Source organism: Mobula birostris, chromosome 6 (assembly GCF_030028105.1).
Source record: "Mobula birostris isolate sMobBir1 chromosome 6, sMobBir1.hap1, whole genome shotgun sequence".
NCBI classification, from domain to species: Eukaryota; Metazoa; Chordata; class Chondrichthyes; order Myliobatiformes; family Myliobatidae; genus Mobula; species Mobula birostris.
Genome location: NC_092375.1, coordinates 187,065,644 through 187,089,941, shown reverse-complemented (window position 1 = coordinate 187,089,941; position 24,298 = coordinate 187,065,644). Strand labels below are relative to the sequence as shown.

The 24,298-nt window shown below is 42.2% G+C and overlaps 1 protein-coding gene across 1 annotated transcript in view; it reads left to right on the top strand.

The window, feature by feature from the left end:
• lrp2a (low density lipoprotein receptor-related protein 2a) overlaps positions 1–24,298 on the top strand; it is a 405,821-nt gene that overhangs the window by 47,837 nt on the left and 333,686 nt on the right. The window contains exon 2 of the mRNA XM_072259785.1: positions 2,517–2,633. Coding sequence (XP_072115886.1) covers positions 2,517–2,633 — 117 coding nt within the window. The remainder of the gene's footprint in view (positions 1–2,516; positions 2,634–24,298) is intronic.

Genomic DNA, 24,298 nt, shown 5'->3' with positions numbered 1-24,298 from the left:
CTGTTTATTCATTTCCATAGATGCTGGCTAACCTGCTGAGTTCCTCCAGTATTTTGTGTGCAAATAACTTTAGATGACTTATAATTAATTTCAGTATTTGAGTTTTAGTTTAATTTTAAACTGTTTATGATTGTTTCATAAATTCATGGATTATCTTTTAGGGTTTTAGCTGCTATTAGGACTTTGGGCCAAATTTTAAACTGAAAACAAATTTATTTACTGAAATTCAGCACAGATTCCAGCCCTTTGAGCCGAGCTGCTGAGCAATCCCCCAGTTTAATGCTAGCCTAATTATGGACAATTTAAATGAACAACTAACTTATCATCTGGTTTGTCTTTGGACTGTGGGAGGAAACCCAAGCGATCACAAGGAGAATGTACAAACTCCTTACAGGCAGTACTGGAAATTGAACCTGGGTCTAGTACTATAAAACGTAGTGCTAACCACTATGCTGAATGCTTCATATATATTTTTATCCCATAGAAACTTACCTGTTTTGTCATTAACCACATGTTTGGTGGCGCAAAGTAAGTAATTAATTCCAGTTTCTGCATTTCGAGAGAACTGCTTTAAAAGTTTCATGTGGTTAAGATAGGATTTCACTGTAATCTCCACTCAGACTTTAATAGAACTCATAAGATTATGATCTTGCTGTCATAGGTATTGAATAACTTTATTGAAGCTCTTGCCCAAGTTCCTCTAAAAGCTTCAGTACACTAAGTTACCCTATACAGATCAGACTAATGTGTGCATTGTTTTCTAAACTTGACTTTACATAATTTGGGTTGAAGTTAAGCAAGACTGAAAGCCACATCCAATAAGATAGAAATTAATTGAATGAAACCAAATAGTTTTGATGAAATTCGAAATCACATGATATGAAGGCTGGATGACTTGCAAAATCTCATTGCCAAAGTAGAATGGGAGATTTAGGATAATTTTGCAAGGTGGGTTTTATCTTCAACAATTTATTTTGCAGTTTTTAATTTAAGACCATAAGATATAGGAGCAGAATTTGAGCCATTTGGCCCAACGAGTCTTTTCTGCCATTTCATCATGACTGATCCATTTTCCTTCTCAGTTCCATTTTCCTGCCTTCTCCCCATATCCCTTCATGCCCTGACCACTCGGAATCTATCAACCCATGCCTTAAATATACCCAATGATTTGGCCTGCACAGCTGTTTGTGTCAGTGAATTCCACAGATTCACCACTCTCTGGCTGAAGAAATTCTTCCTCATCTCTGTTCTAAAAGGATGCTCCTCTATTCTGAGGCTGTGTCCTCTGGTCTTAGACTGTCCCGCCGTAGGAAACATCCGCAACACATCCACTCTATCAAGGCCTTTCAATATTCAATAGGGTAAGTAGGTTATCCCTAAATCCCCAAACTGCAGTGAGTGCAAGCCCAGAGCCTGACATCGTAGTGACATCTGCACATTTGCTTTGACTCAGCACTTGATGGTGTTGTGACAGGGTGGTACATGTAATGATGATGTCAGCATGAAAAACACTGTTCCTCACCCTCCAGCTTCTGCCTTCCACCCTATCTTCGTCTCAAAACCTACTTTTTAAGTTCACAGCAAGCTTTGACATCTGAATTTTCTTTACAGAGATATATCAGAAATAAAGATTCTGAATTAACCAAGACATAAATTGCTTTTAATTGGAGTAAAAAAGACAAACTGCCAGAGTAACTGTGCAGGTGTCTCTCTTTATATTAAATGTTTTCACAGTGAGAAATTGAAGCCAAAAATATTATGAAATAAAGCAAAAAAGATGACAAGTGAAAAGATGTAAAAGCTTTCGATAATAAAAAGGAAAGCAATGCAGTATAGTTGAACAAGACTATAATTGTATTTTTTCCACAATTTTTTGATTGTGCATATGCTTCTCACTTTCTTGTCATGTTCTGTCACACTCTCATGGGTTTTGGCACCACTAGAAGTTGCAACAGAATTAAATGAGATACAGTTTCATTGTAATGTTCCAGCTGACCTCCTAGCTTTAGCATTTTAAAGCTATGAACTAAATACTTATTTGTGTTTTTACACTAATGAGATAAAATTAACTATAATAAATTAACTGCTTCACTGCTTTTCAATCTTATAGCACAGGCCTATGAATATTGACTACTCATTTTGGTCAATACATGATAAGATTCAAGTCAAGTCACTTTTTATTGTCATTTCAACCATAACTGCTGGTGCAGAACATAGTTAGAATAAGACAACGTTTTCCAGGACCATGGTGCTACATGAAACAATACAAAAACTACACTGAACTATGTAAGAAAAAGCACAAAAACTACATTAGGCTACAGACTACAGACCTATCCAAGACTTTATCTATTCACTACCATGTACCAGTTGGAAATGCCTTTAATTTCTTTAATGTTCTCTTGTAATTTTTCATTAGATTCAATCTAGAGAGCAATGATGAATGGTGTTGTGACACTTTTTTAAAAGTGTAAGATCAATCCTTGCTAACAGTGATTATTATTTGCCTTTCTGTGCAGCTTCAGAGAAGTGTTCCAGTCAACAGTTTACCTGCACAAATGGGGAATGTATCCCAAAAGAATACATCTGTGACCACGCGGATGATTGCAGTGACAGAATGGATGAAATAGGGTGTAGTAAGTCCTACAACTCAGTTACTGCATTTTCTTAAGCTTGTTGGAATGTGACTTATAAGAGCTCACGCATTGGCCACATGACGTTTCTTGTGCTCTGAATTTACTATGAATTCTTCACTTGATTGCCACTTTTAAGGCTACCGATTGCAGTTATTGAGTTGAACAGTTGACCTGAGTCTGCGAATCAGTGAGAAACAACTGTAGTTCTATGACATCGCCAAATAGTTGCCATCTCCAAAGGGATCCTACCACTGAACACCTCTTTACCTCATCCCCATTCCCCGCTTTCCACAGGAATCTCTCTGTCCGTAATTCTCTTCTCCATTCAGCCCTCCCCACAGTAGGGTAGTGGTTAGCACAACACAGGGGACCCTGGCTTCAACTCCTGTTGCTATTTGTAAAGATTTTGTAAATTCTCCCCGTGACTGCGTGGGTTTGCTCAGGGTGCTCTGGTTTCTTCCAACAGTCCAATGACGTTCTGGTTGTTAGGTAAATTGTCTTGTGATTAGACTAAGTTTAATTTGGTGGATTGCTGGGCGGTGTGGCTTGAAGGGCTAGAAGGGCCTATTCTGTGCTGTATCTCAATAAAAAAAATCTCTCTTCTGGCACTTACATCTGCAAGCAGCCAAAGTGCTACACCTGCCCATCCGCCTTTTCCCTTACCTCCATTCAGAGCCCCAAACACTCCTTCCAGGTGAGGCAACACTTCACTTGTTAACCTGCTGGGATCATCCATTGCATCCGATGCCCCTGATGCGGCCTCCTCTACATTGGTGAGACCCGTTGTAAGTTGGGGGATGGCTTCGTCGAGCACCTTTGTTCCATCCACCAAAAGCAGGACTTCCCGGTGGCCCAACATTTTTAATTCTGATTCCCATTCCTGTTTCAACATGTCTGACCGTGGCCTCCTCTTGTGCCAAGATGAGACCACCTTCAGGGTGGAGGAGCAACACTTTGTATTCCATCAGGGTAACCTTCAATCTGATGGCATGAATATTGATATTTCCTTCCATGTAAAAAAAAATCATGCCTCTTCCCACTTCTATTCCACATTCTGACCCCTTACCTGCCTACCACCTCCCCTTGGATCCCCTCCTCCTTCCCTTTCTCCTGTGATCTGCTCTCTTCTGCTATCAGATTCCTTCCTCTCCAGCCCTTTACCTTTCCCACACACCTGTCTTCACCTATCACCTTCTTCCTCTCCCCTGCCACCCCTTTTATTCTGACATCTTCCTCCTTCCTTTCCAGTCCTGAAGAAGGGTCTCAGCCTGAAACATCGACTATTTAGTCATTTCCATAGACGCTGCATTCCCTCCAGCGTTTTTTTTTGTGTGTTGCTCAAGATTTACAGCATCTGCAGAATTTCTCATGTTTATAGTTCTATGATTTTGCTTTTTTATATATATTATTGCTGATGTCGTCATAATGTAACTAGGCAAATATTCCATACTTCCATCTGTGTGAAATGTACAATTCAATTCAATTTCAAGCTTAGCTGAACTTAGAAATATCCAAAGCCAATGTAAACAGATGTGTTCCTCTATAATGAACTATAGCTGCTGGGTTGAGAACAGGTTCCCTTTACTGTATGTCCATTAAGTCTTTTAATATAATGTACAATATCTGATAAAACATTGCTGTAATATTGTTAGGTCTGAAGATTTGATTGCCATGCTATTATTAATTGTTAGCTACTGCTATTCTTGCTGTATGAAAATGGAAACATTTAGTTTGAGTTATTGTTCTGTCTTTACAAGAATGACATTACAGAATTGGTTATTACATTAGTTTGTCAAACATGTTCCTGTAATGTACTTACTAATGATTACGTATTGCGTAAAGAGCTTATTTAGGCTTCAGTGCTGAAGGAAGTTTTATAAATCAAGAGCCATGTCACTTATAAACATACTCAGAGGACAGTGTTTTATTTTTCTCTAAAGAACTGCCATTCAGCATTAAATAACATTGGTTTTATAAGATTGAGGGTTTCACAGATGAGGAAATTTGAAGGAAAATACACAATAAAAACAAGAATTGCTTAACACAGCTTGATGAAAAAATTCATTATTGGAAATTAAAATAATAGAATAATATAGTGAAATAGAATAGAATAAAAATGTCTTAGAAATCTATCCAATTATTATAAAATTCCATCCCAAATCTACAGTCCTGCATTCCTTCATGAAACAACAAGAAGAATGATCTATGAATGAATCTTCAATTTAGGTTTACTGGTGTAATTAGTAGTCTTTTTTATCTTTTAGTAATTATGACCACAGAGAAAAAATGATTCTTTTGCAGCTAACACAAGAGGTTTGAGGTGCTTTTAGGGTGTTTGAATATAAGTACAAGGGGGATGTCAGAGGTAAGTTTTTCATACAGAGTGGTGGGTGCATGGAATGCACTGCCAGCAACGGTGGTAGAGGCGGATACAATAGGGTCTTTTAAGAGACTCAAAGATAGGTACATGGAGCTTAGAAAAATAGAGGGCTATATGCTCAGGAAATTCGAGGCAGTTTCTAGAGTAGGTCACATGGTTGGCACAACATTGTGGGCCAAAGGGCCTGTATTGTGCTGTAGATTTCTATGTTCTAGTTGTGTGTGTGTGTGTGTGTGTGGGGGGGGGGGGGGGTGGGGGTGAATTGTTGGGAATCAGAGTGCCAGAACAGTTAGTGGAAAGGATGTGGAGGTAGATATTGTTAAGACCTCAGGCAAAGTAAGAAATCAAAAGGTTGAGCGTGGTGCAACTAATGTCCTAAGCTGCATATATTTTAATGCACGAAGTATCGTAGGAAAGGTGAATGAGCTCAGCACTTGCATCAACACCTGGAATTTTGACATTGCAGCCATTAGTAAGACTTGGTTGCAGGAGGGGCAGGACTGGCAGCTCAATATTCCAGGGTTCTGTTGCTTTAAGCGCGACGGAGCGGTAGGGATTAAAGGAGGAGAGGTGGCATTACTAGTCAGGGAAAATGTCAGAGCAATGCTCTGTCAGGACAGACTGGAGAACTCGACTAGTGAGGCTTTATGGGTGGAACTGAGAAATAAGAAAGGTATGACCACATTAATGGAGGTATATCACAAATCACACAACAGTCCAAAGGATTTAAAACCATAAGATGTAGGAGCAGAAGTAGGCCATTTGGCCCATTGAGTCTGCTCCACCATTCAATCATGGGCTGATCTAATTCTTCCAGTCATCCCCACTACCCTGCTTTCACCCCATACCCTTTGATGCCTTGGCTAATCAAGAACCTATCTATCTCTGCCTTAAATACACCCAATGACTTGACCTCCACAGCCGCTCGTGGTAACAAATTCCACAGATTTACCACCCTCTGACTTAAGTAATTTCTCCGCATCTCATTTCTAAAAGGATGTCCTTCAATCCTGAAGTCGCGCACTCTTGTCCTAGAATCCCCTACCATGGGAAATATCTAATCTGTTCAGGCCTTTTAACATTCGGAATGTATCTATGAGATTCCCCCTCATTCTTCTGAACTCAGGGAATACAGCCCAAGAGCTGCCAGACGTTCCTCATATGGTAACCCTTACATTTCTGGAATCATTCTCATGAATCTTCTCGGAACCCTCCCTGATGTCAGTATATCCTTTCTAAAATAAAGAGCCCAAAACTGCACGCAGTACTCCAAGTGTGATCTCACGAGTGCCTTATAGATCTTCAACATCACATCCCTGCTCTTATATTCTATACCTCTAGAAATGAATTTCTACATTGCATTCGCCTTCTTCACCACTGACTCAACCTGGAGGTTAACCTTTAGGGTATCTTGCACAAGGACTCCCAAGTCCCTTTGCATCTCTGCACTTTGAATTCTCTCCCCATCTAAATAATAGTCTGCCCGTTTAATTCTTCCATCAAAGTGCATGACCATACACTTTCCAACACTGTGTTTCATTTGCCACTTCTTTGCCCATACCCCTAAACTATGCAGTTTCTCTGTTTCTTCAACACTAACCGCTCCTCCACCTATCTTTGTATTATCGGCAAATTTAGCCACAAATCCATTAATATCGTAGTCCAAATCATTGACATACATTATAAAAAGCGGCGGCCCCAACATCGACCCCTGTGGAATCCCACTGGTAACTGGCAGCCAGCCAGAATAGGATCCCTTTATTCCCACTCTCTGTTTTCTGCCGACCAGCCAATGCTCCACCCATGCTAGTAACTTCCCTGTAATTCCATGGGCTCCTATCTTGCTAAGCAGCCCCATGTGCGGCACCTTGTCAAAGGTCTTCTGAAAATCCAAGTACACCATGTCTACTGCATATCCTTTGTCTACCCTGCTTGTAATTTCCTCAAAGAATTGCAGTAGGTTAGTCAGGCAGGATTTTACTTTCAGGAAATCATGCTGGCTTTGGCCTGTCTTGTTATGTGCCTCCAGGTACACTGTAATCTCATCCCTAACAATCGATTTCAACAACTTCCAAACCACTGATGTCAGGTTGCAGACTGTTGCAAGAAACATATGGTTGTAATAGCAGGTGATTTTAACTTTCCCTAGCAAGCAAGGTGAAGGAGAATCCTATGAGATTCTACAGATATATTAGGTTTGCAAGGGAAAAAAATGGTCCTCTGGAAGATCAGAATGGTAATCTATGTGTAGAGCAAAAACAAGATAGGGGAGATCTGAAATGAATTTTTTGCGTTGGTATTTACTCAGGAGATGGAAACAGCCTATAGAAGTGAGGCAAAGTGGCACCAACTTCATGCACCCTGTACAGATTACAAAGGAGGATGTGTTTGCTATCCTGAGGCAAACTAGGGTGGATAAATCTCCAGGGCCTGACAAGGTATTTCCTGAGACCCTGCGGAGGCAAGTGCAGAAATTGCCCGGTCCCTAGCAGAGATAATTTAGTGATAGATGAAATACTAGAAGATTGGAGGATAGCCAATGTTGTTCTCTTTTAAGAAAGGTTCCAAAAAAAACTAGGAAATTATAGGCCAGTGATCCTGACATCAGTAGTGGGAAACTTATTGGAAGGTATTCTAAAGGACCTGATATATAAATACTTGGAAGTTTAGATGATTGAGAAGCTTTTAAAGTCCAACAAAAGCAATTAAAAAAAAGCTATAAGAAGGGAATCGATGAAATGTGAGGATAGACTAGCCAAAAATATAAAGCAAGATACCAAAAGTTTTTTCAGTTATTTGAAGTGTAAGAGGGAGGTGAGGGTTGATATTGGACCACTGGAAAATGATGCTGGTGAAGTACTAATGGGGGAACAAGAAAATGGCAGATGAACTTAATAAGTACCGCATCTGTCTTCTCTGTGGAAGACACTAGCAGTGTGCTAGAGGTCCATGAGTGTCGGGGACAGGAGTGGGTGCCATTGCTATTATAAAGGAAAAAGTGCTAGGTGAACTCAAAGGTCTTAAGGTGGATAAGTCGCCTGGGCCAAATGGACTACAACCCAGAGTCCTGAAAGAGGTTGCTGAAGAAATAATGGATATATTGGTCATCATCTTTCAAGAATCACTTGATTCTAGCAAGGTCCTGGAGGACTGGAAGATTGCAAATGTCATTCCACTCTTTAAGAAGGGAAGAAGGTAAAAAAAAGGAAATTACAGGCCAGTTATCCTAACCTCTGGTTGGGAAAGTGTGGGAGTCTATTGTTGAAGATGAGGTTTCGAGGTATTTGGAGACGAATGATAAAATAAGTCAAAGTAGCGTGGTTTCTATGAAGGGAAATCTTGCCTGACAAATCTGTTAGAGTTCTTTGAGGAAGTAACAAGCAGGGTGGACAAAGGAGAGGCAGTGGATGCTATTTACTTGGATTTCCAGAAGACATTTTTGATAAGGTGTCCAACATGAGGCTGCTTATCAAGATAAAATCCTATGACATTACAGGAAAGATACTGGCATGGATAGTGAAATGGCTGACAGGCAGGAAACAGTGAGTGGGGATAAAAAGGTCCTTTGCTGATTTGCTGCCAGTGACTAGTGGTGCTTCTCAGGGGTCAGTATTGGGACTGCTAATTTATCTTGTGTTTTGTGATATCACACCGGAGGAAATAATGTATCATTTCTTAATGACAATAAAAGAGGACTACATGTCTTCATAATCATCATCATAATTTAGATAATGGAATTGATGGCCTTGTGGCAAAGTTTGCGGATGATATGAAGGTAGGTGGAGTGGTAAGTAGTGCTGTGGAAGCAATGCGATTTCAGGAGGACTTAGACAAATTGGAAGAATGGGCAAAAAAAATGGCAGATGGAATATAGTGTTGGGAAATGTATGATAATGCATTTTGTTAAAAGGAACAATAGTGTAGACTATTACCTAAATGGGGAGAAGGTTCAGACATCAGTGGTGCAGAGGGAGTCCTCATGCAAGTCTCCCAGAAGGTTAAGTTACAGGTTGTGTTTGTGAAAAAGAAGGCAAGTGCAATGTTGGCATTTATTTCAAGGGGATGGTGGTCGGCAGAGGATGGTGCTCTGAGAGGCTGTGTCGGAGGGGCTGGTCGGAGGCTCGAAGTTTTCGGATGGACTCACAGTCCACTGTGGTCGTGTGCTTCCAATGGTACTGCATTGGCAAGTTGGCGGCACTTGGAAGTTCATGGTGGGGAGACTTCCTCCCTTCTGCCGCCTGCGTGGGATGATGAGTCTATCGGGACTTTGAGACTTTTTTTTTTACCGTGCCCATGGTCTGCTCTTTATCAACTTATGGTATTGTTTTGCAGTGTTGTAACTATATGTTATAATTATGTGGTTTTGTCAGTTTTAGGCTTGGTTTGTCCTGTGTTTTCTTGTGATATCATTCTGGAGGAATGTTGTATCATTTTTTAATGCATGCATTTCTAAATGACAATAAATGAAGACTGACTGACTAAATTGAATATAAAAGCAAGGAGATAATGCTGAGGCTTTATAAGACACTAGTCAGGCCGCACTTGGAGTTTTGTCAACAGTTTTGGGCCCCATATCTCAGAAAGGATGTGTTGTCATTGGAGAGAGTCCAGAGGAGGTTCACAAGGATGACTCTGGGGATTATGGGGTTAACATATGAGGAGCGCCTGGCAGCTTTGGCCCTGTACTCACTGGAATTCAGAAGAATGTGGGGACATCTCATTGAAACCTACTGAATGTTGAAAGGACTAGATAGGGTGGATGTGGAGAGGATGTTTCTTGTGGTGGGGTTATCCAGAACAAGAGGGCACAGCCTCAAAATTGAGTGGCGACCCTTTAGAACAGAAGTAAGGAAGATATTTCTTAGCCAGAGAGTAGTGAATATTTGGAATGCTCTGCTGCAGATTGTGGTGGAGGCAAAGTCCGTGGTTATATTTAAGATAGAAGCTGATGGTTTCTATATCGGTCAGGGCATCGAAGGACGTGGTGAGAAGGCAGGTGTATGGGGTTGAGTGGGATCTGGGATCAGCTATGGTGGAATGGCAGAACAGACTCAATGGGCTGAATGGCCTAATTCTGCTCCTATGTCTTACAGTCTTATATGGTGTTAGCTAGATCAGCAAATTAGACCGCAGTCTTTCTTGGACGAGAGGGGAAAAAATTAAGCAGAGCAGCATCTGCTGAAAAACGACCTTCAGAGCTGAGAGGGAAATTTTCCAATGTATGGGACTTCTGAGATTTGTAAGGTGGCAGATCACATTTTCGTGAGAGGACTTTGAGAGGCCCTGAGTAATGATTATGATTAAGCTGCATCGTCTTGCATAATTTGAATTATCTGGCTGAAGGGACAATCAAGGGTCGTGATGTAGTATTGAGGGATGATACTGCTGATCTCCGGTTACTATCATAGGCCATTAGTCAGATAGCCTGCCCACATACGAGATAATTGATTTGTGGTTAAGTTTGCAAGTTCTGTCTAAAGATACCCATATAGACTCAGTTGGCATTGTAAGTTTGCTGATTTGTTTATTAGTTTGAAATGGACCTGAATGAAAAGCCACATTTCCAGCAGAAAATCCATATCTATTTTTGACATCGTATGGATTATCTAATGCTTAAGGCACAATGAATGGCCACAAAATAAATACATCTTTTCTATTCAAATGCTTGGTGTGCTGCCCACGCAAACGCCTTTTAGGAGGGATGTAGACAGAGAAAATGCAACCGGGCTTTTTTCATTGAGGCTGGGTGGGACAATGACTCGAGGTCATGGGTTAAGGGAGAAAGGTAAAAAGTTTAAGCGGAACATGAGCGGAAACTTCTTCACTCAGAAGGTTGTGAAAGCACAGAACGAGCTACCAGTGCATGGATGGAGGGGTACGGAGGGCTATGGTCTGGTACATGTTGATGGGATTAGGCAGTTTAAATGGTTTGCAACGGTCTCGATGTAGGAAGGCCCTATTTGTGTGCTGCAGTCTATGACTTTGAGGGACTGGAAGGCAACACACACAAAATGCTGGAAGAACTCAGCTAGTCGGGCAGCATCTATGGAAATGAATAAGCAGTAGATGTTTCAGGCCGAGACCCGTCAAGAGTTCTTCCAGCTTTTTGTGTGTGTGTTACTCTGGATTTTCAGCATCTACAGACTCTTGTGTTTTTGAGGGTGTGGAACTCTTTTCTTTTCCGTGCATTTCCGGTTAATAACACCCTGAAGAGCAGAGCTCTTGAAGCTAAAACTGATTCCATTTGCTGCTCCTTGGCGAAAGGAAAGAACCCTTTCAGCTTTCATTTGAATAAAGAGCAGCAGCGATCTCGGTAATGCAACAGTTGGAAGGCAGACAATGATGCGTTTCAAATAGTTCGTGCATCAGTGTGGAGAGATCACCCTTGACAGCCACTGTAAGTACACTCTTGCTCCATACTAAGTTACGTTTGTGGCTGGAGCTATTGATTGATCTCAGGAGAGGACATCTGTGGTGAAGCATAAATATCTCAGAAGTTTATACTGTCAACCCTCATTCATATTCAGATAGAAAATTAATTCCTACACACCTGGAGCATATAGCTACTGCAAAAAATTATTTATATCAAAGTTCAAAGTAGATTTATTATCCAAGTACATATCCAAGTTACATACATATATGTGTAATGGCCAGATTAAGATTTTTACTGCTGTGCTGCAGGTATTTCATTTTTAGTAGTTCTGTAAGAGCAATCTATTCTACTTTTAGCATGTTTGGGTTTAAGCTAAACATAAGGGGCTGTGTTGTTCATCTTAGGAATGTTGTGTTAGCGAATCAGGATGGTGGAATTGCGAGAAGGTTCTAGAGAATGCTGGGCAGATAGGTTTTTGTGACGGACGCAGGTGAGGGTTGAGGTCTTTCTGGCAGGAGCTGGGAGAAGACAGGAGGGCAGATGGCTGAGGATGCCGTCCCTGTTGCACAAGATGCTTTATGCAGATGAATGGCTTCAAGGAGGAAGGACCAATACTCTTGTGGGGGCGCCCATGTGTTCAAGATGGATTTTGAGTGACATTCGGAAAGTAGTGTGTGCTCTCATGCAGACTGTGGGTCCACCGCATGAGTTAAAGACAACTTCAAGATAGGCTCCAACGTATGTGCGCATTTGGACTGGGTTAACTGTAATAGGCTCTTTTAATTTATTTTTTTCCTTTTTCTTATTAACTGTTCGATAAATCTGAAATTTGTAAATATACTTTTTTATAATTGTATCTGTACGGTCTGTTATTTCTTGAGGATGGTATTTACACAATATTCACTCAGATTGGGAAACATCCCAGCTGTCCCAGTCTGGTGGGAGCAAAGTCATATTGACCCTAGACATATGGAGTTGGAGGAAGGTGGTTTTCTCACCACTGAGTGCATTGGCTTATTAGCGAGGGTCTAACCAGCCGTGTTTCTAGAGATGCCTGGTAAAAAGGGGGAGAAGAAGGCAAATGTAATGTTGAAATTCATTTCTAGAGGGATAGAATATAAGAGCAGGGATGTGATGTTGAGGCTCTATAAAGCACTCGTGAGACCACACTTGGAGTATTGTGTGCAGTTTTGGGCTTCTTATTTTAGAAAGGATACAATGACATTGGAGAGGGTTCAGAGAAGGTTCATGAGAATGATTCCAGGAATGAAAGGGTTACCATATGAGAAACGTCTGGCAGCTCTTGGGCTGTATTCCCTGGAGTTCAGGAGAATGAGGGGAGTTTCTAATAGAAATATTCTGAATGTTAAAAGATCTGAACAGATTAGATATAGCAAAGTTATTTCCCATGGTAGGGGAGTCTAGGACAAGAGGGCATGAATTCATGATTGAAGGACAAACATTTAGAACAGAGATGCGGAGAAATTACTTTAGCCAGAGGGTGGTAAATCTGTGGAATTTGTTGCCACGGGCGGCTGTGGAGGCCAAGTGAAGTGATTGGGTGCATTTAAGGCAGAGATAGATAAGTTCTTGATTAGCCAGGGCATCAAAGGGTATGGGGAGAAGGCAGGGGAGTAGAGATGACTGGAAGAATTGGATCAGCCCATGATTGAATGGCGTAGCAGTTGCGATGGGCCGAATAGCCTACTTCTGCTCCTATATTTTATGTTCTTAAGGTCTTCATTGTGGGGACTTGTCCAGGATTTGATTCCCTGAATACTGTGTATTTGCTGTAAGAATTGATTAAGTGGTTTGTGTGTTTAATCCTGTGTTTAAACTAGTGCCCAAGGAAGTGATTAAGATGTGTGATTATCGACACTGCAGGGATTAAATTTTGGTGTGATGCAAAGAGATCACCCACAGCTAATGCTTATGTTCTGAGTGAGGCGGATATCTGCAGCCCAGATGAATTGTTGATTAAGGTTCTAATTGCTGTTGAATTATCAGGGAAAGTTACCCTCTTTGAACAGTGTTTTGATCAATTGGCTGGTAAGGAAGTTGTGTGAGTCCAGGCTAGCAAGGATGTGAAAGGAGTGGATCTGCCTGGTGCGATTGGAGAGCTGGGGACATTCTTTTAGTGAAGAGGGGAGTGTAGGCAAGAGTGAACTATTGGAAGTCGAGTTTCCAGTAGCTGAGGGTGGAGACTTTGAAGTGAGGGGAAGGAGTTGTCTGATGTGGTAGGTCTAATGAGTCCTTCAGCGATTGATTTAAATTCTGAGCTCATTTTGACTACTATATCACTGGATGAGAAATGCAGAAGTATAGCTGCAGAGAGCCAAAATTATCATAGCCTGGGAGTGTCTGGGGTCAAGCCCCCACCCAATGAGGAAGAAGAACATGAGGCTTGGGCTGAGCAGATGTCTTAGTCACTGGATGAATGGAAGTGCTCAGATAATATGAAAAAACAGAGACAGGTAGAGAGCTTAAAGGGCCCGGTGACTGATATGGTGAGGTTCCTCAAGGCAGAAAATCCATTAGCCATGTCAGCTAATTACCTGCAAGCTCTGCAAGATATTTTTGGCACAGCTGAAAGTGCAGCCAAACTTAAGATGAAGTTTAGGCACACATTTCAGGAGGAAGGAGAGAAGTTGTCTGTCCACATTTTCAAGTTGGAGAAGCTGCTGCACTGTCTGTGCCACAAAGGGGGCATTCAACTGTCTGAGAGAAATTGCTTGAGGATAGAGCAAGTTGTGAAGGGCACGCTGCCACATGACATGATTGCTCTACGTATTGGAATGATCCACAAGATGTGCCGTCCTCCATCTTTTACCAAGTTATCCAGCAAAGTTAGAGAGAGGGAAAATGCAATGGAGGAGCGGGAGGCCTCTGTCAGCAAGGTAAAGTTCTCGGTCGTAACCTCTGTTGCTACGGCAACTCCTGATCCACAGAACTGGGGGTTTTGCAGGACATCCTGAAAAATCTGAGGGCCAAGGTATTTCGGATGACGTAGATTGGTGCTGCCGATAGGAAACCGGACCCACTGGAGGGACATACCGAGGCGAGGGCTGCTACTGAGTAGTCCGGGGAAGCCACTGGTATTTTCTGTTACAACTCTGGAGAAGATGAACGTTTCAAGCGGGAGTACGAGGGACAGAAAAATCTTCAAAAAATAAATCAGCAGTTAATCAAACAGAGAAGATAAGAGGTAGAACTATGGAGGGATCCATTAAAAGAACTGGCTGGTGTTTCAGAGAGGATCAGTGCCTCAAGTGAAACACTAAAGTGCAAAACACTCCTCCTGAAGGTTTAGTGGGACCAAGCTCTGATGTATCCATACAGATTGAAGGTGTTTATGCTAGAGCCATACTTGACGCAGGTTCTCAAGTTACTTTGCTTTACAATCGGTATTTGACGCCCTTACCATTGACACCACTCAGTGTTTTGAAATTCGGGGGCTTAGTACTGATGAGTACCCGTACAATGGTTACTTGTCATCAAAGCTGGAGTTTTCAGAAGCAGATGTTGGAGTAACTGAGACTATTGACACACCAATGTCAGTCTGCCGGAACTGTTTGAAAAGGGTGGAGCTTCCATTCTTGTGGGAACAAATACTTCCATTGTGAGAAGGCTCATGGGCGCATGAAAGGGAAAAGTGGAATGAACTTTTTGAAAACCTTGCCCATTCCCCCTGTGTTCAGAGGTGCTTTTGAGAAGGTGCAAGTTCCTCCTAAGCAGCTTTGTGATCAGAAATTAGGAACTTTGTGGTGTGCCCAGTCTAAAACTATCATATTACGTCCTGGAAGAGTAGCTAGAGTGACAGTAACACCCAAATTTGATGGAATGTCTGAAGCATGGGAAAGGAGATTAACTGAGAAGATGTTGGGATGCAAAAATGTGTTTTCTGATGTTGGTTACTCCAGGAGTAGTTGCCACACTAATAGAGCGACTGAGGACAGCGCTTTCTGAGAGAGGTCTTGCCAGTTAGCACCAGCGGAGGTTGAAGATGTTTGGAGTTAAGTTTAGTCATGGAGCAGGGGAACCTGAGCTGCTGGAAGACATGAGTGATAGACAAGGGTTGAAGCTGGAGGAGCAGAAGATGGGATAAAGAGGTCTCAAGAGTCAGGAAACCCCCACACAGGCTGGCCTATGATGCGCCGGGGAACAGAGTGTTGTGTGTATACCCCTGGTGAGATATATTACTACCATCTACAAATGGATTGGAGGTACTGACATCACGGAATTCCTTTTAAAGCTGTGTTATTAATGATGGGTTGATAAATTTCTAAGTCATGAGGACATGACCATTTTTGGTGAGCGAAGAGTGTAATGCCCTGGTTAAGATTTTTACTGCTATGCTGTAGGTATTTAATTTCTAGCAGTTCTGTAAGAGCAGTTTGTACTACTTTTAGCATGTTTGGGTTTAGCTAAAATTAAATGGCTATGTTGTTCAACTTAGAAACGTTGCGTCAGCCAATCAGGATGGTGGAATTGGGAGAAGGTTCTAGAGATTGCTGGGTGGAGAGGTGTTTGTAGCGTACACTGGTGTGGGCCAAGGTCTTTATGGCTGGAGTTGAGAGAAGACAGGAAGGAAGTTGGCTGAGGATGCTGTCCTTGTTGCACAAGGTCCTTTGTGCAGATGAATAGCTTCAAGGAGGAAGAACCAGTGCTTACCTGGAGGGCCCATTTGTTTCAGATGGATTTCAAACGACTTTCAGAAGTTGGTGTGTGCTTTCATGCAGACAGTGGGTCCAGCACGTGAGTTAAAGACAACTTCAAGATGAGCTCCAACTTATGTGCACATTTGAATTGGGTTAACTGTAATGGGCCCTTTTTATTTTTTTTCTTTTCTTTTTCCTACTAACTGTTTGATAAATCTGAAATTTGTAAATATACTTTCTTTATAATTGTATGCAGTATACAATCTGTTATTTCTTGCTGACAGCTAATTGCATGGGGGCAATATTTACACAATATTCCCTCAGATTGGAGTGTGGGTGGTTGAAACATCCCGCCTCTCCTGGTCTGGTGGGACTCAAGTCATATTGAACTTAGGCGCATGGAGTTCGAGAAAAGTGGTTTTGTCACTGAGTGCATTGGCTTGTTAGCAAGGGGCTAGCCAAATGTGTTTCTAGAGATGCCCAGTAAAAAGGGGTTTCATATCTATACATATACAACCCTGAGATTCATTTTCTTGTGGGCATACTCAGTAAATCAAAGAACCATAATAGGATGAACAAAAGACTGCACCCGACAGGGTGAACAGACAACCAATGTGTGAAAGACAACAAACTGCAAATACAAAAGAAAAAAGAAATAACAATAATAAATATAAATATCGAGATCATGAGATGAAGAGTCCTTGAAAATGAGTCCATAGGTTGTGAGAACAGTTTAGTGATGGGCCAAGTGAAGTTTTCCCCACTGGTTCAAGAACCTGATGGAGGAGGTGTAGTAACTGGTGCAGAACTTGGTGGTGTGAGACCTGAGAGGCTCCTGTACCATCTTCCCGATGGCAGAAGTGAGAAGAGAGCATGACCTGGGTGGTGGGGGTCTCTGATGATGGATGCTGCTTTCTTGCGACAGCATTTCATGTAGATGTGCTCAATGGGGAGGGCTTTACAGATGGTGCAGTGGGCCATATCCACTACATTTTGTAGGATCTTCCATTCAACGGCATTAATGTTTCCATACCAGGCTGTGATGTAGCCAGTCCATATGTTTTCTCACAACACACACACACACACACACACACACACACACACACACACACACACACGCACACATGATGCTGGAGGTACTCAGCAGGCCAGGTAGCATCTATGGAAAAGAATAAACAGTTGACGTTTTGGACTGATGAAGGTCTCGGCCCGAAATGTTGACTGTTTAGAACATTAGAAAGTTTTTGACAAGAACAGGCCATTTGGCCCAACAAAGCTTGCCAAATTCCTTTTCACATAGTGTGTTGAAATAATTATTGAGTTTAGATTTGAAATTCTCTAAGGTACTACTCTCAACTACACAATTTATTAATTTGTTCCATGTGTCCACAATTCACTGTGTAAAGAAAGACTCCCTGATGTTAGCCTGAAATCTCCCTTTAACCAGTCCACCTATGGCCCCGTGTCCTTGATGATGGATCAATTTTCATGAAGCAGCTGGCATATAATGATTGTGAACACTTCTATCATGTTTACTCTCATTCTCCATACACTAAGGCTAAAGAGATTTAATTCTTTCAATCTTTCTTCATAGCTCATACCCTGTAGTCCCGGAATGAGTCTCGTTGCCCTTCTCTGGACTCTCTCCAGTGCCTTCACATCCCTCAAACAATATGGAGACCAAAATTGTATACAGTATTCAATGTGTGGCCTCATAAGTACTTTATACAGCTTAAGGAGAATGTCTCTGGACTTGAGCTCCACTGAGCGCATTATATAGCCCAACATTCTATTAGCCTTCCTAATCGCTTCTGTTCTTTGTCTAGATGTTGATAGCGATTGAGTCTACCAGGACATCCAAATCCTTCTCATCCAGTGTACTTTCTAATTCAAGACCCCCCCCCCCATTGTATATTTATATCTAATATTTCTACATCCTGTATGTGATACTTTACACTTACTTACATTAAATTTCATCTTCCATTTATTTGCCTACATCTGGATTTTGTTTAGATCTAACTGTATTGATTCTGCTGCCTGAATGTTATCAACCCGTCCCCCTAATTTTGTGTCACCGACAAACTTTACTAGTTTATTGTACTTATCTAAATCACTAATGTAAATTAAAAGCAGCAGCGGCCCAAAAATGATCCCTGCGGAACCTTACTTCTTACATCTTCTAGGGGCGAAAATGATCCTCTCACCATATCTCATTTTCTGTTTTTGAGCCAATTCTGCGCCATTCGCACACCCTACCCTGAATCCCTACCTCCTGTAATTTGATTATTAACCTCTGTGGGGTACCTTGTCAAAAGCCTTCTGAAAGTCCAAGTACAGGTGTCCCCCGCTTTTCGAACGCTTTACGAAACCTCACTGTTACGAAAGACCTACATTACCTGTTTTCGCTAACAGAAAGTGTTTTCACTGTTACGAAAAAAATCAGCGCGCGCCCCGAGCAGCCACTCTCCCCTGGATTCGGAAGATGAGTTCTAAGGTATCAGAAAAGCCTGAAGGAGCTCGTAAGTGTGTTACACTTAGCGTAAAACTAGACATAATTAAGCGTTTCGATCGTGGTGAACGAAGAAAGGACAAAGTGAGTTTGGCTTGTGGAATTTGAAGAAGATGATGTTGAAGAGGTTTTGGCATCTCATGACCAAGATGAAAAGCTGATGCAATTGGAAGAGGAAAGGATAACAATCAAAACCGAATGCAGTAGCGATCGGACCGAAAGTGAAGTCGTCCAGGAACTGAACGTGAAGCAACTGCGTGAGATTTTTGCTGCAATGATAAAGTACAACTTTAATTTTGAAAGGGTACGTCGGTTTAGGGCATATTTGCAGGATGGTTTGAGTGCTTACAAAGAACTGTATGATCTAAAAATGCGCGAGGCTAATCAGTCAAGCAAGCCTTCCACAGCAGACGACGAACCTCGACCTTCGACATCGAGGCAGGCAGAAGTTGACTTGCCTGCCCTGATGGATGATGAGATGACACCACAGTGTTCAACCACCCCAATCCCCAGGCTGCGGACAGATATCGATTGGCGGAAAATGCAGCGGTAGCTGGGACGCACCCAGCACGTCTTTAAGAAAAAAGCCGAAATAAACAAGCTAATTAATTAGGTGCCGCCCGGCACGTAAATGTCGGCCCAGATCAGAGGCGATTGCCCATTGCGTTGCCTCTGATCTGAGCCGACATTTACGTGCCGGGCGGCACCTAATTAATTAGCTTGTTTGTTTCGGCATTTTTCTTAAAAATGTGCTGGGTGCAACCCAGCTGCTGCTGTACCCCTGCATGCTTCACTGACTGGTATCGGTTCGCTGCCCGAAGGGTGGGGGCCACTGCACCAGCCCAACCTCTGACGACTCAGCCTAACACACCATCATTAGTGTGCTCGGCGCTGTCCCAATTCCGGTAAGTGAAACTACACTGTACATACATTATTTCTACTTTATATAGGCTGTGTATTTTTACATGTTATTTGGTGTGATTTGGCAGCTTCATAGCTTAAAGGTTACTGGAGAGTGCTTGCGCCGTCTTTTTGCCCACAGCCCTTGCGCCGTGTTTCTGCCGAGAGCGCTTGCGTGAGATTTTCGCAGAGAACAGTGCAGCAATGATTGTGGAAAAGTATTTCTACTTTATATAGGCTGTGTATTTATCATATCCATTCCTGCTTTTACTATATGTTACTGTTATTTTAGCTCTTGTGTGTTATTTGGCATGATTTGGTCGGTTACTTATGGGTCTGCGAACGCTCACAAATTTTTCCCATATAAATTAATGGTAATTGCTTCTTCGCTTTACGACATTTCGGCTTACGAACCGTTTCATAGGAACGCTCTACCTTCGGATGGCGGGGGAAACCTGTAAATGATATCAACCACTTCATTATTATCATAAGTTTTAGTTGCCTCTTCATAGAACTCCAGCATATTAGTAAAACATGATTTCCCCTTTCTGAACCCATGCTGGATTTCTGCTAAAATGCCTGTTCTTATCAGCTGCTTTTCCAACTCATTCTTTATGACTTTCCCTGCAATACAAGTTAAGCTTGCCAGGCTACAGTTACCAGGGTCAGTGTGGTCCCTCTTCTTATATACTGGGTCAATGTTAGCTCACTTCCAGTCCTTGGGGATTTTACCAGTCTAAAATGACTTTTGAAAAATAAATGTTAGAATCTGTATACATAATCGCAGACCTCTTTAGCCTTGGATATATGTTGTCTGGCCCTAGAGGTTTATTAACTTTCAGTCTTTTCAGCTGAAGCAGGACCTCACTTTCTTAGATCTCTTAAAAGTACCTATTTTTCTCGACACTTACAAGCATATTGCTAACATCTTCGCAGGTGAATACTTTAGCAAAATATGAGTTAGGAGTATCTGCTATGTCCTTTTCTGCACAATTAAAACCCCCACTATTATTCCTAATACGCTTAAACTTCCTCTTTGACTTTTAAAGCTTGGAAAAGTCTAAAGTCTTGGAAAAAAATTTCTTGGAGTCAATAGTATCCTTCTCAACCTGCCTTTTGGCAATCTGAATTTCCCTCTTGACTATAGCTCTCATATTTTCATATGCCCTATGGTTAACATCATTACCATTTCTTCTGTATTCCTTACATAGCGGTCTTTTCTTCAATACTTTTTCCACGTAGTTCATCTGTTGTTTTTATTGCTGCTCCCAATCTTGGGTATGAACATTTCCTGCACTGTGTGTATTACCTCCTTAAATGACCCCATTGTTCCTCAACTGACTCAACATCAAGCAATTCCTTCCAGTTTACGTTCCAAAGTCTTTGCCACATCTGCACAAATATTGTCTTTCTGAAATTCAATTTAATGACTTTGGTTTTTACTGATACATGCTCCTAAAAAAAACTTGGAGACTAACAATGTTATGATCACTTGTTCCCAAAGGCTCAAAAGCTTCCATACTCAAAATTCTATACTGATTGTTACAGAATATCAAATGTAGACAGGCCTCCTCTCTTTAGGTGCATTAACATAGAAACATAGAAAACCTACAGCACAATACAGGCCCTTTGGCCCACAAAGCTGTGCCGAACATGTCCTTACCGTTGAAATTACCTAGGGTTACCCATAGCCCTCTATTTTTCTAAGCTCCGTGTACCTATCCAGGGGTCTCTTAAAAGATCCTATTGTATCCGCCTCCACCCTCGTCACCAGCAGCCCATTCCACGCACTCACCACTCTCTGCGTTAAAAAAAACAACTTATTCCTGACATCTCCTCTGTACCTACTTCCAAGCACCTTAAAACTGTGCCCTCTCGTGCTAGCCATTTCAGCCCTGGGAAAAGGCCTCTGACTATCCAACGATCAATGCCTCTCAATATCTTATACACCTCTATCAGGTCACTTTTGATCCTCTGTCGCTCCAAGGAAAAAAGGCCGAGTTCACTCAACCTATTCTCATAAGGCATGCTCCCCAATCCAGGCAACACCCTTGTAAATTTCCTCTGCACTCTTTCTATGGTTTCCACGACCTTCCTATAGTGAGGTGACCAGAACTGAGCACAGTACTCCAAGTGGGGTCTGACCAGGGTCCTATATAGCTGCAACATTACCTCTCGGCTCCTAAACTCAGTCCCACGATTGATGAAGGCCAATGCACCGTATGCTTTCTTAACCGCGGCGTCAGCCTGCGTAGCAGCCTTGAGTGTCCTATGGACTCGAACCCCAAGATCCCTCTGATCCTCCATACTACCAAGAATCTTACCATTAATACTATATTCTGCCATCATATTTGACCTACTGAAATGAACCACCTCACACTTATCTGGGTTGAACTCCATCTTCCACTTCTCAGCCCAGTTTTGCATCCTATCAGTGTCCTGCTTTAACCTCTGAGACAGCCCTCTACACTATCCACAACACCCCCAACCTTTGTGTCGTCAGCAAATTTACTAACCCATGCTAACATTCTGCAAATTGCAAGTCATAGTCATAGTCATACTTTATTGATCCTGGGGGAAATTGGTTCCATAGATGCTGCTTGGCCTGCTGAGTTCCTCCAGCAGTTTGTGTGTGTTGCTTGGATTTCCAGGATCTGCAGATTTTCTTTTGTTTGTGGACATATTTCCTAACAAGTTTTTGTGCCATGTGGTGTCTCAATTTTCTCCCAGTTATGCCACAGTATAGGAGGAATGCCTGCTAATGCACAGTCCATAAATCAAAGTAACTTGGTGATTTGTACAGAAGCTTTGTGGAATATTCCTACATAATATGGCTTACGATTATGATTATGAAGACACGTAGTCCTCTTTTATTGTCATTTAGTAATGCATGCATTAAGAAATGATACGTTATTTCCTCTGGTGTGATATCACAGAACACAGCACAGACCAAGACTGAAAAAACTGACAAAATCTCATAATTATAACATATAGTTATACAGTGCAACAATACGATAACTTGATGAAGAAGTCCATGAGCACAGTAAAGCTCAAAGTTTCTCAAGTGTCCCACATCTCACGCAGACGGGAGAAGGAAGAAAAACTCTCCCTGCCATGCCGACCACAATCCGACTCTGAGTCATCCGAAAGCTTCGAGCTCTGATCAGCTCTCCGACACCGAGTACTGAGCGCCATCTCTGTCGGAACGATTCGACCTCCTTCTCGGTCGCCAAAAGCAGGCAAGGCTGGGGATTTTGAGGCCTACCCTCCGAAAGATTCCTGACCACACAGTAACGATAGCAGCGAACGGGCATTTCAGAAATTTCTCCAGATATTCCTCTGTGCTTTCACGTCCATTCTCCATCAAATCAGAATTGTCCGCGGCCTCTACTTAACAGATACGATAACATTTTTCTCTGGAGGGCTGCGCACACACAGGCACGCCACCATCTTCTCCTCCTGCCTTTCCTTTGAAAAGCTCTAAGCTTACCATTCACATGTTGAATGTAGTAAAGGTCAATAGAAATCGATCTCCAACCTGCCTTAGCTTCCCTCACAGGTTTAACCCCCTATTAAAGATGGGCAGATGTACATGAATTTGAGAGATTCCTAGCAAATGCTGATACTATTTTTTGAGAATAGAAAGGAAGGGAATATTTGCCATTTGAAGCTAAAGTATGAATAGTTATTTTTGGGGAACAAACACTAACTGTTTACATATTTTGTGAAGGGTCTGGTGTGTTGTCTTTGGAGTTTAATGGTCACGTTTCAGGAATAAGTAGACTGTGAGGCCTCCAACGGTCAGAGTCAACCATGGATGTTGCATCCTAGCTATATACATAGATATGAAAGCCTGGGCAGTACAATATAGAGAGCAAGCTGTTGCCCATGTAGCAAGCTCGCTCTCTCCATGCATCAGATTTTTTTTAGCTTGTCGCACCAGACAGTCAGCCATTCTTGTCTGGCACGTGCTGCCAGGATTGGTCTCCTTTCGGATTAACCGGGTCGCGATGTGAACGTTCCTGAGTCGACCCTTTTTTTTTACGAGGCCGTGTCTAGCTTGATGCTCAACCCGGCACGGATGGGAAGCATGCTCAGGGTGGCGGGGGGATGGTGGCCCGACTTGGATTCGAACTCGGGAGCCTTCGCTCTGGAGTCCGGCGCTACCATTGCGCTACCAGCCGGCCATGCATAAGATGAACCCAAAGGATTGGCGGAGACTAATACAGTTTGGTACCAGTAGTGTTGCAGGAGTTGTCAGGTCAGTGTTGAACTCAAAGTAGGACTGCCTTAGGGACTCCAGCTCTGGATTTTTCCCTTAGAAGTTTACACCTGAAGCCTTCCCCATGAAGTGGGTATAGCTGCAAGGCAGAAGTGATTTGAGATCAAAGTTTTCCTTCTCCTAGATGAGCTGTCAGCTACAGCTTGCAAGCTCCATCTGCCCAAAGTGATGAGTTTTAAGGTTCCACTAACTCCATTCTCCTTCTCCTGTCAGTAGAAACAGTTCCACCAGGCTTAGTAACTAAGCCACACATGAGGGCCAGAAGCTGGACTTAGTTGTCAGAAGCTATTTGAAGCACACGCCACTGGGATCATTTAATAGGTCATAGGAGATGGTCCCCATTACCAACCCTGGCTATGACAACCTTAAGGAACCACATCCAGAGTCTACCAACTACTTATTCCAGTGCTGCTCCTGGCATCGTTTGGTATGCAGTGGGGGTTTTTTATGGCCCTGTCTTCAAAATGCCCCATCTCCAACCTGACCCTTATTGTTGGAATATAATGTTGGTAACCCCAACTATTTAGTCCCAATTTATCTTTCTTGCCACCAATTGAGCTTTG